Consider the following 12,468-nt stretch of genomic DNA (forward strand, 5'->3'; position numbering starts at 1 on the left):
TTAGAAGTGTGAGCAACAAGAGTGATGTAGTGGTGGGAGTCTGCTATAGACCACCAGACCAGGGGGGATGAGGTGGACAAGGCTTTCTTCCGGCAGCTTGCGGAAGCTACTAGATCGCACGCCCTGGTTCTCATGGGTGACTTTAATTTTCCTGATATCTGCTGGGAGAGCAATACAGCGGTGCATAGACAATCCAGGAAGTTTTTGGAAAGCGTAGGGGACAATTTCCTGGTGCAAGTGCTAGAGGAGCCAACTAGGGGGGGGAGCTTTTCTTGACCTGCTGCTCACAAACAGGGAAGAATTAGTGGGGAAAGCAAAAGTGGACAGGAATCTGGAAGGCAGTGACCATGAGTTGGTTGAGTTCAGGATCCTGACACAGGGAAGAAAGGTAAGCAGCAGGATACGGACCCTGGACTTCAGGAAGACTTCGACTCCCTCAGGGAACAGATGGGTAGGATCCCCTGGGGGACTAACATGAAGGGGAAAGGAGTCCAGGAGAGCTGGCTGTATTTCAAGGAATCCCTGTTGAGGTTACAGGGACAAACCATCCCGATGTGTCGAAAGAATAGTAAATATGGCAGGCGACCAGCTTGGCTTAACGGTGAAATCCTAGCGGATCTTAAACATAAAAGAAGCTTATAAGAAGTGGAAGGTTGGACATATGACCAGGGAAGAGTATAAAAATATTGCTCGGGCACGTAGGAATGAAATCAGGAGGGCCAAATCGCACCTGGAGCTGCAGCTAGCGAGAGATGTTAAGAGTAACAAGAAGGGTTTCTTCAGGTATGTTGGCAACAAGAAGAAAGCCAAGGAAAGTGTGGGCCCCTTAATGAATGAGGGAGGCAACCTAGTGACAGAGGATGTGGAAAAACCTAATGTACTCAATGCTTTTTTTGCCTCTGTCTTCACTAACAAGGTCAGCTCCCAGACTGCTGCGCTGGGCATCACAACATGGGGAATAGATGGCCAGCCCTCTGTGGAGAAAGAGGTGGTTAGGGACTATTTAGAAAAGCTGGACGTGCACAAGTCCATGGGGCCGGACGAGTTGCATCCGAGAGTGCTAAAGGATCTGGCGGCTGTGATTGCAGAGCCATTGGCCATTATCTTTGAAAACTCGTGGCGAACGGGGGAAGTCCCGGATGACTGGAAAAAGGCTAATGTAGTACCAATCTTTTAAAAAGGGAAGAAGGAGGATCCTGGGAACTACAGGCCAGTCAGTCAGCCTCACTTCAGTCCCCGGAATAATCATGGAGCAGGTCCTCAAAGAATCAATCCTGAAGCACTTAGAGGAGAGGAAAGTGATCAGGAACAGTCAGCATGGATTCACCAAGGGAAGGTCATGCCTGACTAATCTAATCGCCTTCTATGATGAGATTACTGGTTCTGTGGATGAAGGGAAAGCAGTGGATGTATTGTTTCTTGACTTTAGCAAAGCTTTTGACATGGTCTCCCACAGTATTCTTGTCAGCAAGTTAAAGAAGTATGGGCTGGATGAATGGACTAGAAGGTGGATAGAAAGCTGGCTAGATCGTCAGGCTCAACGGGTAGTAATCAATGGCTCAATGTCTAGTTGGCAGCCGGTGTCAAGTGGAGTGCCCCAGGGGTCGGTCCTGGGGCCGGTTTTGTTCAATATCTTCATAAATGATCTGGAGGATGGTGTGGATTGCACTCTCAGCAAATTTGCGGATGATACTAAACTGGGAGGAGTGGTAGATACGCTGGAGGGCAGGGATAGGATACAGAGGGACCTAGACAAATTGGAGGATTGGGCCAAAAGAAATCTGATGAGGTTCAATAATGATAAGTGCAGGGTCCTCAACTTAGGATGGAAGAACCCAATGCACAGCTACAGACTAGGGACCGAATGGCTCGGCAGCAGTTCTGCGGAAAAGGACCTAGGGGTTACAGTGGACAAGAAGCTGGATATGAGTCAGCAGTGTGCCCTTGTTGCCAAGAAGGCCAATGGCATTTTGGAATGTATAAGCAAGGGCATAGCGAGCAGATCGAGGGACGTGATCGTCCCCCTCTATTCAACATTAGTGAGGCCTCATCTGGAGTACTGTGTCCAGTTTTAGGGCACCACACTACAAGAAGGATGTGGATAAATTGGAAAGAGTCCAGTGAAGGGCAACAAAAATGATTAGGGGTCTGGAACACATGACTTATGAGGAGAGGCTGAGGGAACTGGGATTGTTTACTCTGCAGAAGAGAAGAATGAGGAGGGATTTGATAGCTACTTTCAACTACCTGAGAGGTGGTTCCAGAGAGGATGGTTCTAGACTATTCTCAGTGGTAGAAGAGGACAGGACAAGGAGTAATGATCTCAAGTTGCAGTGGGGGAGGTTTAGGTTGGATATTAGGAAAAACTTTTTCACTAGGAGGGTGGTGAAACACTGGAATGCGTTGCCTAGGGAGGTGGTGGAATCTCCTTCCTTAGAAGTTTTTAAGGTCAGGCTTGACAAAGCCCTGGCTGGGATGATTTAATTGGGGATTGGTCCTGCTTTTGAGCAGGTGGTTGGACTGGATGACCTCCTAAGGTCCTTTCTAACCCTGATATTCTATGATTCTATGCGCGCCAATGGGAGCTGCAAGGGCAGTGCCTGTGGATGGGGCAGCGTGCAGAGCTGCCTGGCCGCACCTCCATACTGGAGAAGGGACATGCCACTGCTTCCGAGAACCGCTGGAGAAAAGCACCGCTGGAGAAAAGCGCCGCTTGGAGCCTGCATCCCTGAGCCTCTCCCCATGCCCCAACCCACTGCCACAGCCCTGAACCCACTCTAGCTCGCCAAACCCCTCAATCCCAGCCCCACCACAGAACCTGTACCCCTTCCCCAGCCCTGATCCCCCTCCGAACCCCTCAGTCCCAGCCCAGAGCACCCTCCTGCACCTCAAACTCCTCATCCCCAATCCTACCCCAGAGCCTGCCCCCACAACCAGAGCCCTCACCTTTTCCCACATCCCAACCCCAATTTTGTGAACATTTATGGCCCGCCATACAATTTCTATTCCCCGATGTGGCCCTCAGGCCAAAAAGTTTGCCCACCCCTGGTTTAGATGTACTGAATTTGCAACCAGTCAGCTGCTTAAGCATCTAGTTGTGCTTAGTGTTGCAGATTCAAGGAAATTAGGTCTACTGAGGACCTATTTAAACCAGACCCTATATCTACTCCATTTTGCAGAACAGAAAAAGTAATGGGGTATTCCTCCGCTAAGTGCATGGGCTAAAGAAACAGTTTTGCCTTTCTTGATGGAATTGTTCCATAATATACACAAAAACTAATTTCACCTGTATGCAAGAAACTAACACACATTCTTCAAGCTAATTCATTTTAAATAAACTAATGGCACAGTGTTTCTACATAATGCATTTTTAGTTTTTTTTAGAGAAAGTGTGTTTATTTCATATAGGTTAAGTGGATTCTTCAATGTCTGTTGATAAGGCTTATTATAGTTCCCACAACTTTTTTTTTCCTATTAGCTCAAGCTCCATTTACAACCTGGTAGTCGTTACTACACCTACTGGGTCCAGTTTGGTAACCTAGTAACTGGAGGAGAAAAAAACCTAAGCATCATTATTTTTCTTCCATACTTGAGCTAGCCTGGAAGAGCCCAGGAAAACTTTGTTGTCTCCCTTCTCCTCTTAACATACCTCATTGTGAAGCCAGTGAAGTGATCTACATGAGAAATGCTCTAATATTTAATTCCTAATGGAGGGTAACATGATGCCCTTTCCTTCAATTCTCTCACCATATTTATTAAACCAATTGAGCAATGGAAACTTTTCCTCCACTTCTTCCTCAAATTAAGCTCTGCTCACCCACAGAAGTGTTGTACTACTACTTATTTTCAACAAATAGGACCAGATTTTCTGTTGGCAGAACTCGACTGAAGTCAGCGCAGTTATGCCAACAAAGAATGTGGCTCATTATTTAATGACAAACTTGGTTTGTCAAAAACTTAGTTCTATAGAATATTTCCTTTGACAAAACATAAGCATTTAGGAACTCTGAGAAAACATGCTTGTAGACCAGGGTGGGGTGGCTATAGCTCCTCGTTTTACCAGAACAGCTCCATTCCTTATAGATGAAATAGCCCCATCACTAGAGATTTACAGAGTAATAAAGGACCACACTCTTTAAACAAATCTGTTATTATTGGGCACTTAACTAAATATTTAGTATCTCATACTACATCAAGGGAGTTGTAGTTTTATGTAGTTCACAGCGTACAGACTATGGAAGTCTATAGAATCATAGATTATCAGGGTTGGAAGGGACCTCAGGAGGTTATCTAGTCCAACCCCCTGCTCAAAGCAGGACCAATCCCCAATTAAATCATCCCAGCCAGGGCTTTGTCAAGCCTGACCTTAAAAACTTCTAAGGAAGGAGATTCTACCACCTCCCTAGGTAACGCATTCCAGTGTTTCACCACCCTCCTAGTGAAAAAGTTTTTCCTAATATCCAACCTAACCCTCCCCCACTGCAACAGTCTACCTAGTATACTTTATCCTGTGCATCTTTGCAACCATGAAGGTGCAGTCCTGGTTCCTGTAAAAAGCCCCACTAATGGGCCTGATCACAAAGAAGCTATGTGAAGGTCCAAAATATGTTCCTCTCCAGCTAAATCAGAGTATCAAGGGTGCTGTTCTGTGACCTGCCACACACTGGCTACAGTAGACTGCAGCAGCAACATGCAGGGTGAGGTAAAAGAGGTCAATCCGCATAGTTGCATGTCCACCAATGATGTCACCAAAACATTATTCTGTGTTCTCATGTGCAGTGGAATACCACTAGTCCCACTGCCTTTTCAGCAGCACATGCCTGCTGAGGGGAGAGTAGGATAGGATCTTGGTGGATGGAAGTCTTAAAACAAAAACAAAAAAAAACCTCACCACCAGTCACTTAACTAGCTTTATTAGGAATTGCAAAATTATCCACTAATCTTCAGGACAAGGATGCTAAGAAAGTTGTGTGTCATCTTATGTTGCTAGCAAATATTTTTAAAATACTTGCATGAAATTGTGTCTTCATTAAATTACAGCATTTCAGAATTTATCAATACACTGGTTTAGGCAGTGCATATTTCTTGAAAAAACGAATCCTAATTAGATAGTCAGGAGAGGAGAGTGGAGAGCCTTCACACCAGGGAAAAAATAAACATTTTCAATATGCCACCATTATTATCCCAGTGCTATGGTAAAAGAAAAGATTGAGTTTCTGTGCTGCAAGATCACCCTCCCTGCCAGAAGTGGGTCATGCTCATGGTGTGTGGGGGAGGGGAAACCCTGTTTAAAAAACAAAAACAGATACTTAGCAGAAACAGCAAGAAAAAGAATCCCACAATTTACAGTTAAATTGATTTCTACTCAATGTTGCTTCAGATGGAGAATCACCCCTTAAAACAACTAAATATGAGAACCTATTGCATGGCCCTCTTACCAGGGTTTGTGGTCCTGCAACCAGATAGTGTTCTATTTACACTGCAAAGATCATCATCAAAGGCTCAATTCTGCAAAGCACTGGGTGTCTTGAACTCCTACCGATTTCCATGGCAGTTGGGAACACTTGGCCCCTTACAGAATAGGGCCTTAAATTCTCCCTCTTTAGAGAGGCTGCAGCACTAAAGTAGATTCAGTTGCTCTGGCTGAGTTTTGAAGACCCAATTCCTACCTGAATAATATGTTAATATAATCCTATATTTACAAAAGATGTAAAGAGATTGTTTTATGCTTAAAAAAACTAAAGTTCTGTAATCCGAATATTACTAGCTAAAAGGAAGACATCTTACCTTAAAGCATCAAAGCTGTCATATGATCCAACTGTGTAGTGTCTAAACAATTTCTTTGTTCTATCCGTTCGAGTTTCTGCATAAAGATGGAAGATACAAAACTTTTAATAATACTTCTATACTTCTAGAAGGAAAAATAATCTAGTGCCCTTTTTATTTGTAATTTGAAACCAGATATTATTTTCTCTGTTTTATATTAATACAAACCACTGGAAGTACCTCAAAGTATGGTCTCAAGTGCTTCAGGTGAGAAAAATGTTAATTTTGCAAATGATAAAAATATAGATATTCCACATCACACACACACACACACACCCACCCACCCAGAGTACAAAATTAGCAGTAATTTTTCTTCGAGTGCATCACTAACAACAAATTCTCCTTACTCAGAAAGATCAGATCAGATGTTGCAAGTTACTTGACAAAGCTGTCCACATCACCACCTGGAAGCTCCTGACAACCAACCAATCTGATTTTCCCCCTAGATTGGACTAAAAATATCAAACCCCTTTTTAGTAAGTAAATAAGTAAGTAAATAACATGCATGCAAAATAGTAATTTTGGACTTTGGGACCACAATCAAAACCATTTGAATAATTCATAACTAGCAGTAAGAAAATGGGGGCACAGGAAGAGATGTGTGCGCTCTCATCCATCATTGCCAAGCAAATCACAAAAGAAAACAACGTCGGTGTGGAATTTGTACTCCCTTTACACCTGTACAGGGGTAACACTGTTGGAATACAAAAGGCCTCAAAAGGGATGAAGTATAGCAATATACCTGCCAAAAAGCCATTTGAAAAAGAAGTCAGCCATGTTACAGCTTGGGAGACACTTCTTTGAAAAAATATATAAACCCTACAGATGGGAATGACAGCATCAACCTAATCTCCAAGACCACAAACTCTTTTTTCAAATAAATCCCCCTTCCACTTTTCCAGACCCTATTATCATATTAACATTGGTTTAATGTTGATAAAAGTTTAAGTAAAGGTTTAAATTTAGCATCACATATACAAAATAATGTGTAGTTGTTCTCTGAAGATGTACAGCAAAACCTATCAATAAAAAGGAGCTTTTAAAAAGTATATCAGGAACATCCTAACAATGGTATTGGTCCATTACTAGATGGAAATAGTAGAATCACCAACAATAATGCAGAAAGGATAAGTGTTCAATAAATATTTCTGTTCTCTATTTGGGAAAATAGTGAAAGAGTCATATCTTAGGATACCACTTTCTCCATTCCACTAGTATCTCAGGGGGATACTATACAGCAGCTCCTAAAGTCAGACATTTAAAAAAAAAAATCAGCAGGTCTGGATATCTTGCACTCCAGGGTTCTTAAAGAGCTGGCTTAGAAATTTGCTGGACCATTAACGTTGATGTTCAAAAAGTCTTGGGGCACTGCAGAAGTTCTAAAAGACTAGGGGGGGGGGGAAGCTAATGTTGCGTCAATATTTAAAAAGTGTAAATGGGATGACCAAGGTAATTATAGGCCTGTCATCGATCCTGGGCAAGATAATAGAGTGGCTCATGAAAGAAAGACAGAAAGGAGGGTGGTAATAATTAATGCCAATCAACATGGGTTTATATCAGCCTTTATGAGATTACGAGTTTGATCAAAGTAATAGTGTTGATGCAATATAGTTAAACTTCTGTAAAGCATTTGACTTGGTACCACACAACATTTTGATTTAAAAATTGAATATAAAATTAATATGGCACACATTAAATGGATTAAAAACTGGCTAAATTATAGCTCTTCAAATATAATTGTAAATGGAGAATCAAGTGGGTGTGTTTCTAGTGGGGCCCTGGAGGGATCAATTCTTGACTATTTAACACTATCATCTATGACCTGGAAGAAAACAAAATCATCACTAAAAGTTTGCAGATTACACAAAAATTGAGGGAGTGGTACAAATAAAGAGAATGGGTCACTGACATAGGAGGGATCTGGATCACTTGGTAAGTTGGGCTCAAGCAAATATGCATTTTCATATGGCTAAATGTAAATGTATACACCTAGGAACAAAGAACATAGGCCATACTTACAGGATGTGGGACTCCATCCTGGGAAGCAGTGACTCTCAAAAACTTTTGGGGATTGTCAAGGTTCCGTCCCCACTCTGAACTCTAGGGTACAGATGTGGGGACCTATATGAAAGACCCCCTAAATTTATTTTTACCAGCTTAGGTTAAAAACTTCCCCAAGGTACAAACTTTGCCTTGTCTTTAAACTGCATGCTGCCACCACCAAGCATGTTAAACAAAGAATAGGGAAAGAACCCACTTGGAGACTTCTTCCCCCAAAATATCCCCCCAGGCCCTATACTCCTTTTCCTGGGGAAGGCTTGATAAAAATCCTCACCAATTTTTACAGGTGAACACAGACCCAACCCTTGGATCTTAAGAACAATAAAAAAAATCAATCAGGTTCTTAAAAGAAGAATTTTAATTAAAGAAAAGGTAAAAGTATCACCTCTGTAAAATCAGGATGGTCAATACCTTACAGGGTAATCAGATTCAAAACATAGAGAATCCCTCTAGGCAAAACCTGAAGTTACAAAAAGACACAAAAACAGGAATATACATTCCATCCAGCACAGCTTATTTTACCAGCCATTAAACAAAAGGAAATCTAACGCATTTGTAGCTAGATTACTTACTAACAGGAGTTGTAAGGCTGCATTCCTGATCTGTTCCCGGCAAAAGCGTCATCACAGATAGACTAACCCTTTGTTTTCCCCCCCTTCCCAATTTGAAAGTATCTTGTCCCCTCATTGGTCATTTTGGGTCAGTTGCCAGCGAGGTTACCTTAGCTTCTTAACCCTTTACAGGTGGAAGGGTTTTGCCTCTGGCCAGGAGGGATTTTATAGCACCATATACAGAAAGGTGGTTACCCTTCCCTTTATATTTATGACAGGGATTGTGGTGGATGATCAGCTGAACACGAGCTCCTAGTGTGACACTGGCCAAAAGTGCTAATGCCATCCTTGCATGCGTAAACAGGGGAATCTTGAGTAGGAGCAGAGAGATCATTTTATCTCAGTGTTTGGGACTGGTGTGACTGCTGTTTGAATACTGTGTCCAAAAGAGTGCCACGAGAATGATTAAGGGATTAAAAAACATGCCTTACAGTGATAAGCCAAATAGATTGAGCTCTTTGAGTCTAACAAAGATGGTCAAGGGATGATTTAATTACATCTATAAGTACCTACGTGGGGAACAAATATTTAGTAATAAGTTCTTCAATCTAGCAGAGAAATGTATACCATGATCCAGTGGCTAGAAGTTGAAGCTTGACAAATTCAAACTGGAAATAAAGCATACATTTTTAACAGAGGTTAATTTACCATTGGAATAATTTAGCAAGGGTTGTGACTGATTCTACATCACTGACAATTTTTAATCAAGATAAGATGTTTTTCTGAAAAGATCTGACAGCAATCATTTTCTGCAAGATCTCTGGCCTGTGTTATACAGGACATGAGACTAGAGAATCAAAATGATCCCTTCTGGCCTTGGAATCTATCACCATTTTGGGATCTGAAATCACATGTGATCCAAAAGGAAACCTCATAGCTCAACGTTCTAAGTCAGGGATCCTGCAAAAGTATCAACTAGCCACACCTGCAGAAGAACTGCAGCAATCCCTAGTGCCTCCACCAGTTAGTTTCTTTCGAACTGAATGCAAGTCATAAAATATTCAAAAACTACCAAAATATGTAATTAAGAAGTTAGGAGAGTCATCTTTGTGGAGAGGTATGGGGTAAGTGTTTATCTGTTGCCATATTTATTTTCAGAAAGAACAAAAATATCTGTATGTAGTTAATTTTTTTTCTCCAAAATATTCACAACTCTTGGAAACTACATAACTTCCTAGGAGCTCTCTAAAATAAAACAAAATTTTAATGATCTAGAGAATGGGCAGCCTATTCTCCAGCCTCGTGCAGAACAATGGTAGCTGTTTTCTAAGCAATGAGATTTTTTTTTTAAAATGCGCTCTGCTCCAGAGGGCTAGGTCATTTGCTTCTGGATACAAGGGCCATTGAGATCATCCACAGCCAACCAGCATAACCTACCGAAAATCATGTCATGGAACGATTATCAAGATGACATTTTGAGATATTCAGCATGGTTGTTATCCCCAGAATACATTCGGGTAGTTCCCAATTCCAAATAAGACAAATATCTTGGACATGAAACACTTTTGGGCGATTTCCAGTCACTACAGTTTGGTTTGGGAAAATCCCTCAGGTTTCCCTAAAGTTGTCCCTAAAACTACCACCAGATTACAGTGATTTGATAATCAGTCACACAAATTCAATACAAGAGTTTCTATATAACTTGAGATCACCAAGTCCTCAATGTTCACTAAGGTTGCTTCATACAGCCCAGAGTCCTGCAAGTTGACCACTAGATTATGTTTCCTTTTTAGGAAAGATTGTTCTTGATATTTGTGATCATTTATTGTACTTAGACTTGAGAAAACACTCTTTAGTCAGGTTTTATTTCTGTACCATATTAAAAATAGTCAAGGGCTAAACTTTGACCAAGCACTGTCAGCACTAATGCAGAAACTCCAATTCCTGGGAGCACTTACTAGGTGGATTAAGCTTTGATTTAAAAAAAAGCTTTTCAAATTCAAACTATCCTAAAAGCTAAACAAGTAAACCTATATACAGCTGCCTCTGCATTTTGAAATGCAATACACTTTTAAAAACAGAAAAAGGAATGCAATAGATTCTGTATACCGGTAGACCAGTTCACAAGATATGTATGAAAAGTTGGCCATAAAGAGATATGAAAAGTTTCATATAAACAGATGGCCAGATTGTCCCCTTCCTGTGGAACGGTGACAGAGGAGAAAAACTCCATGGCTCTATAGTTCCCAACAAATTGTTTTGTTGGGGCCTGGCGTTTGTCTCCTCCCATGTCAACATGAGTTGGTGGTTCACCAGACAACTCATAGATCTTACCAAAGCTATATGTAACACCCTCATCCCAACGGTCCTTTTACCTGCCTCTGAAACCGGAACCAACAGTGTGAAGAAGGCCTCACTGAAGAGGCCTATATTCACTTTTCAGTGGGATTCACCACTGGTTCCTGTGAGAGAGAGGAGGATGCAAGTAATACACGTCAGGCTCAACCATGGCCCAAAAAGTTAGCTGCATGGTCTGGGGATGGAGGTAGGGAGGAAAAGCCTTGAGGAAGATGCATTCCCCTTTCACAGAGGAAAAGCTGTGAGCTTAGCCTACAAAATAAACTGCCCAAAGCTATTAGGCTGGATTTGAAGTAGCTACACAATATTCAAGTGTATTGGTAATAAGCTACAGGTGTGTACCATCTGAACAAGACACTATTGTAAGGGATGTGTGATGTATATGTATTATGCATTTGCCCCCAGGTGTACTTGTTAGCTTATGTAGTTGATGACCTGCTGTGACCTTGAAGACTTCCCCAAAGAACAACTTTGAAGTGACCCACCTATAAAATGGCCTAGATACCAATGAGCAGATTCCTTTTGGAAATTGTACTGAACATCACAGAAAACACTAATTATATCAAAAGGTAGCGAGACTTCATGTGAAATCTATCCATAGATCCCATTTACAACATGTTACGAGCCTGTTTCAGAAGCCAATTTGAGAGAATAAAGATCAGAAAACAGGACAAAAAAGAAAATTTCGGTGCTCTCAATACTGTTAGTTGAGTCTATTAAGGAGCCAGATGCTGCTGCTGCAGGAAACTGTTTTCTACAGCATGATATCGCGGTTCTATCAACATATCCAAAGCAGATGGGAGGAAATGCAAAATGCAGTAAAACAGATTACATTGTTTAACTACTCCAGTATGTGCGAACCAGCAGTCTATTGTTTTCATTTTTGTGCCTTCCAATAGTGTATTCACAAGGAATACTGAATTCCTAGGGGAAACATTTAGACTTACTAGTCTCCCATCCCAGAGTCCAAACACGTTATGGACAAGGTGAACTCAATTTCCTGGGTGGATACATCAGCCCTGAAGTTCTGTGGCACCCATCCTCCCCTTACATATATCCCTGTTCACAATCCAGCCTACCCTATTAGCCAGCATCAACAAAATAACAATCCACAAAGAGAGAAGGAAGCAGTCACCACAAATTGGAGGCCCCAAAAAACACAGCTTCCTCTCCCTTCCATATATGAATGAAAGGGATACAAAAAACCTATAAGTAGTTGCACAACAAACAATTGTTCTGGATTCAGGCCAGAATTTGGGGCAGAAATAGATTTAGTGGCACTGATGGATTAACCCATTCAGTCAATGGATGGAAGGCAGACATCCATTCTCATCCTCATGTACCTCTCTGAAGCATTAAACACTACCAATCATGAGATACCGCTGTCCACCTAAGAGGTGTTGCAGGAGTCCAGTCAACATGCTAAAATGATTCAAATCCTTCCTGGAAGGATGAGTCAAAGGGAAGGGAAGAGATGGGATAGGAAACTAGACCCTTCAGTTGTAGAATCCCACAAGGATCAGTTCTCACCAATCCTACTTAACTATATTCCGGTTGAAACCCACACACCTTCTGGGTGTGATGTTCTGTCCCATCGAGACCACTTAGAGTAATGAGTCTGCTCTACAGCCTTAGCTAACAGCCATATGGCTTTTAGCTCATGCACTAAGCT

General features: G+C 41.7%; 1 protein-coding gene across 7 annotated transcripts in view; it reads right to left on the minus strand.

The window, feature by feature from the left end:
- Positions 1-12,468, minus strand: part of SHANK2 (SH3 and multiple ankyrin repeat domains 2) — a 613,170-nt gene that overhangs the window by 220,599 nt on the left and 380,103 nt on the right. For all 7 annotated transcript variants that reach the window (XM_073347891.2, XM_073347893.2, XM_073347892.2 and 4 more), the window contains one exon: positions 5,788-5,863. In XM_073347891.2, coding sequence (XP_073203992.1) covers positions 5,788-5,863 — 76 coding nt within the window. The remainder of the gene's footprint in view (positions 1-5,787; positions 5,864-12,468) is intronic.

Source organism: Lepidochelys kempii, chromosome 6, assembly GCF_965140285.1.
Source record: "Lepidochelys kempii isolate rLepKem1 chromosome 6, rLepKem1.hap1, whole genome shotgun sequence".
NCBI lineage: Eukaryota > Metazoa > Chordata > Testudines > Cheloniidae > Lepidochelys > Lepidochelys kempii.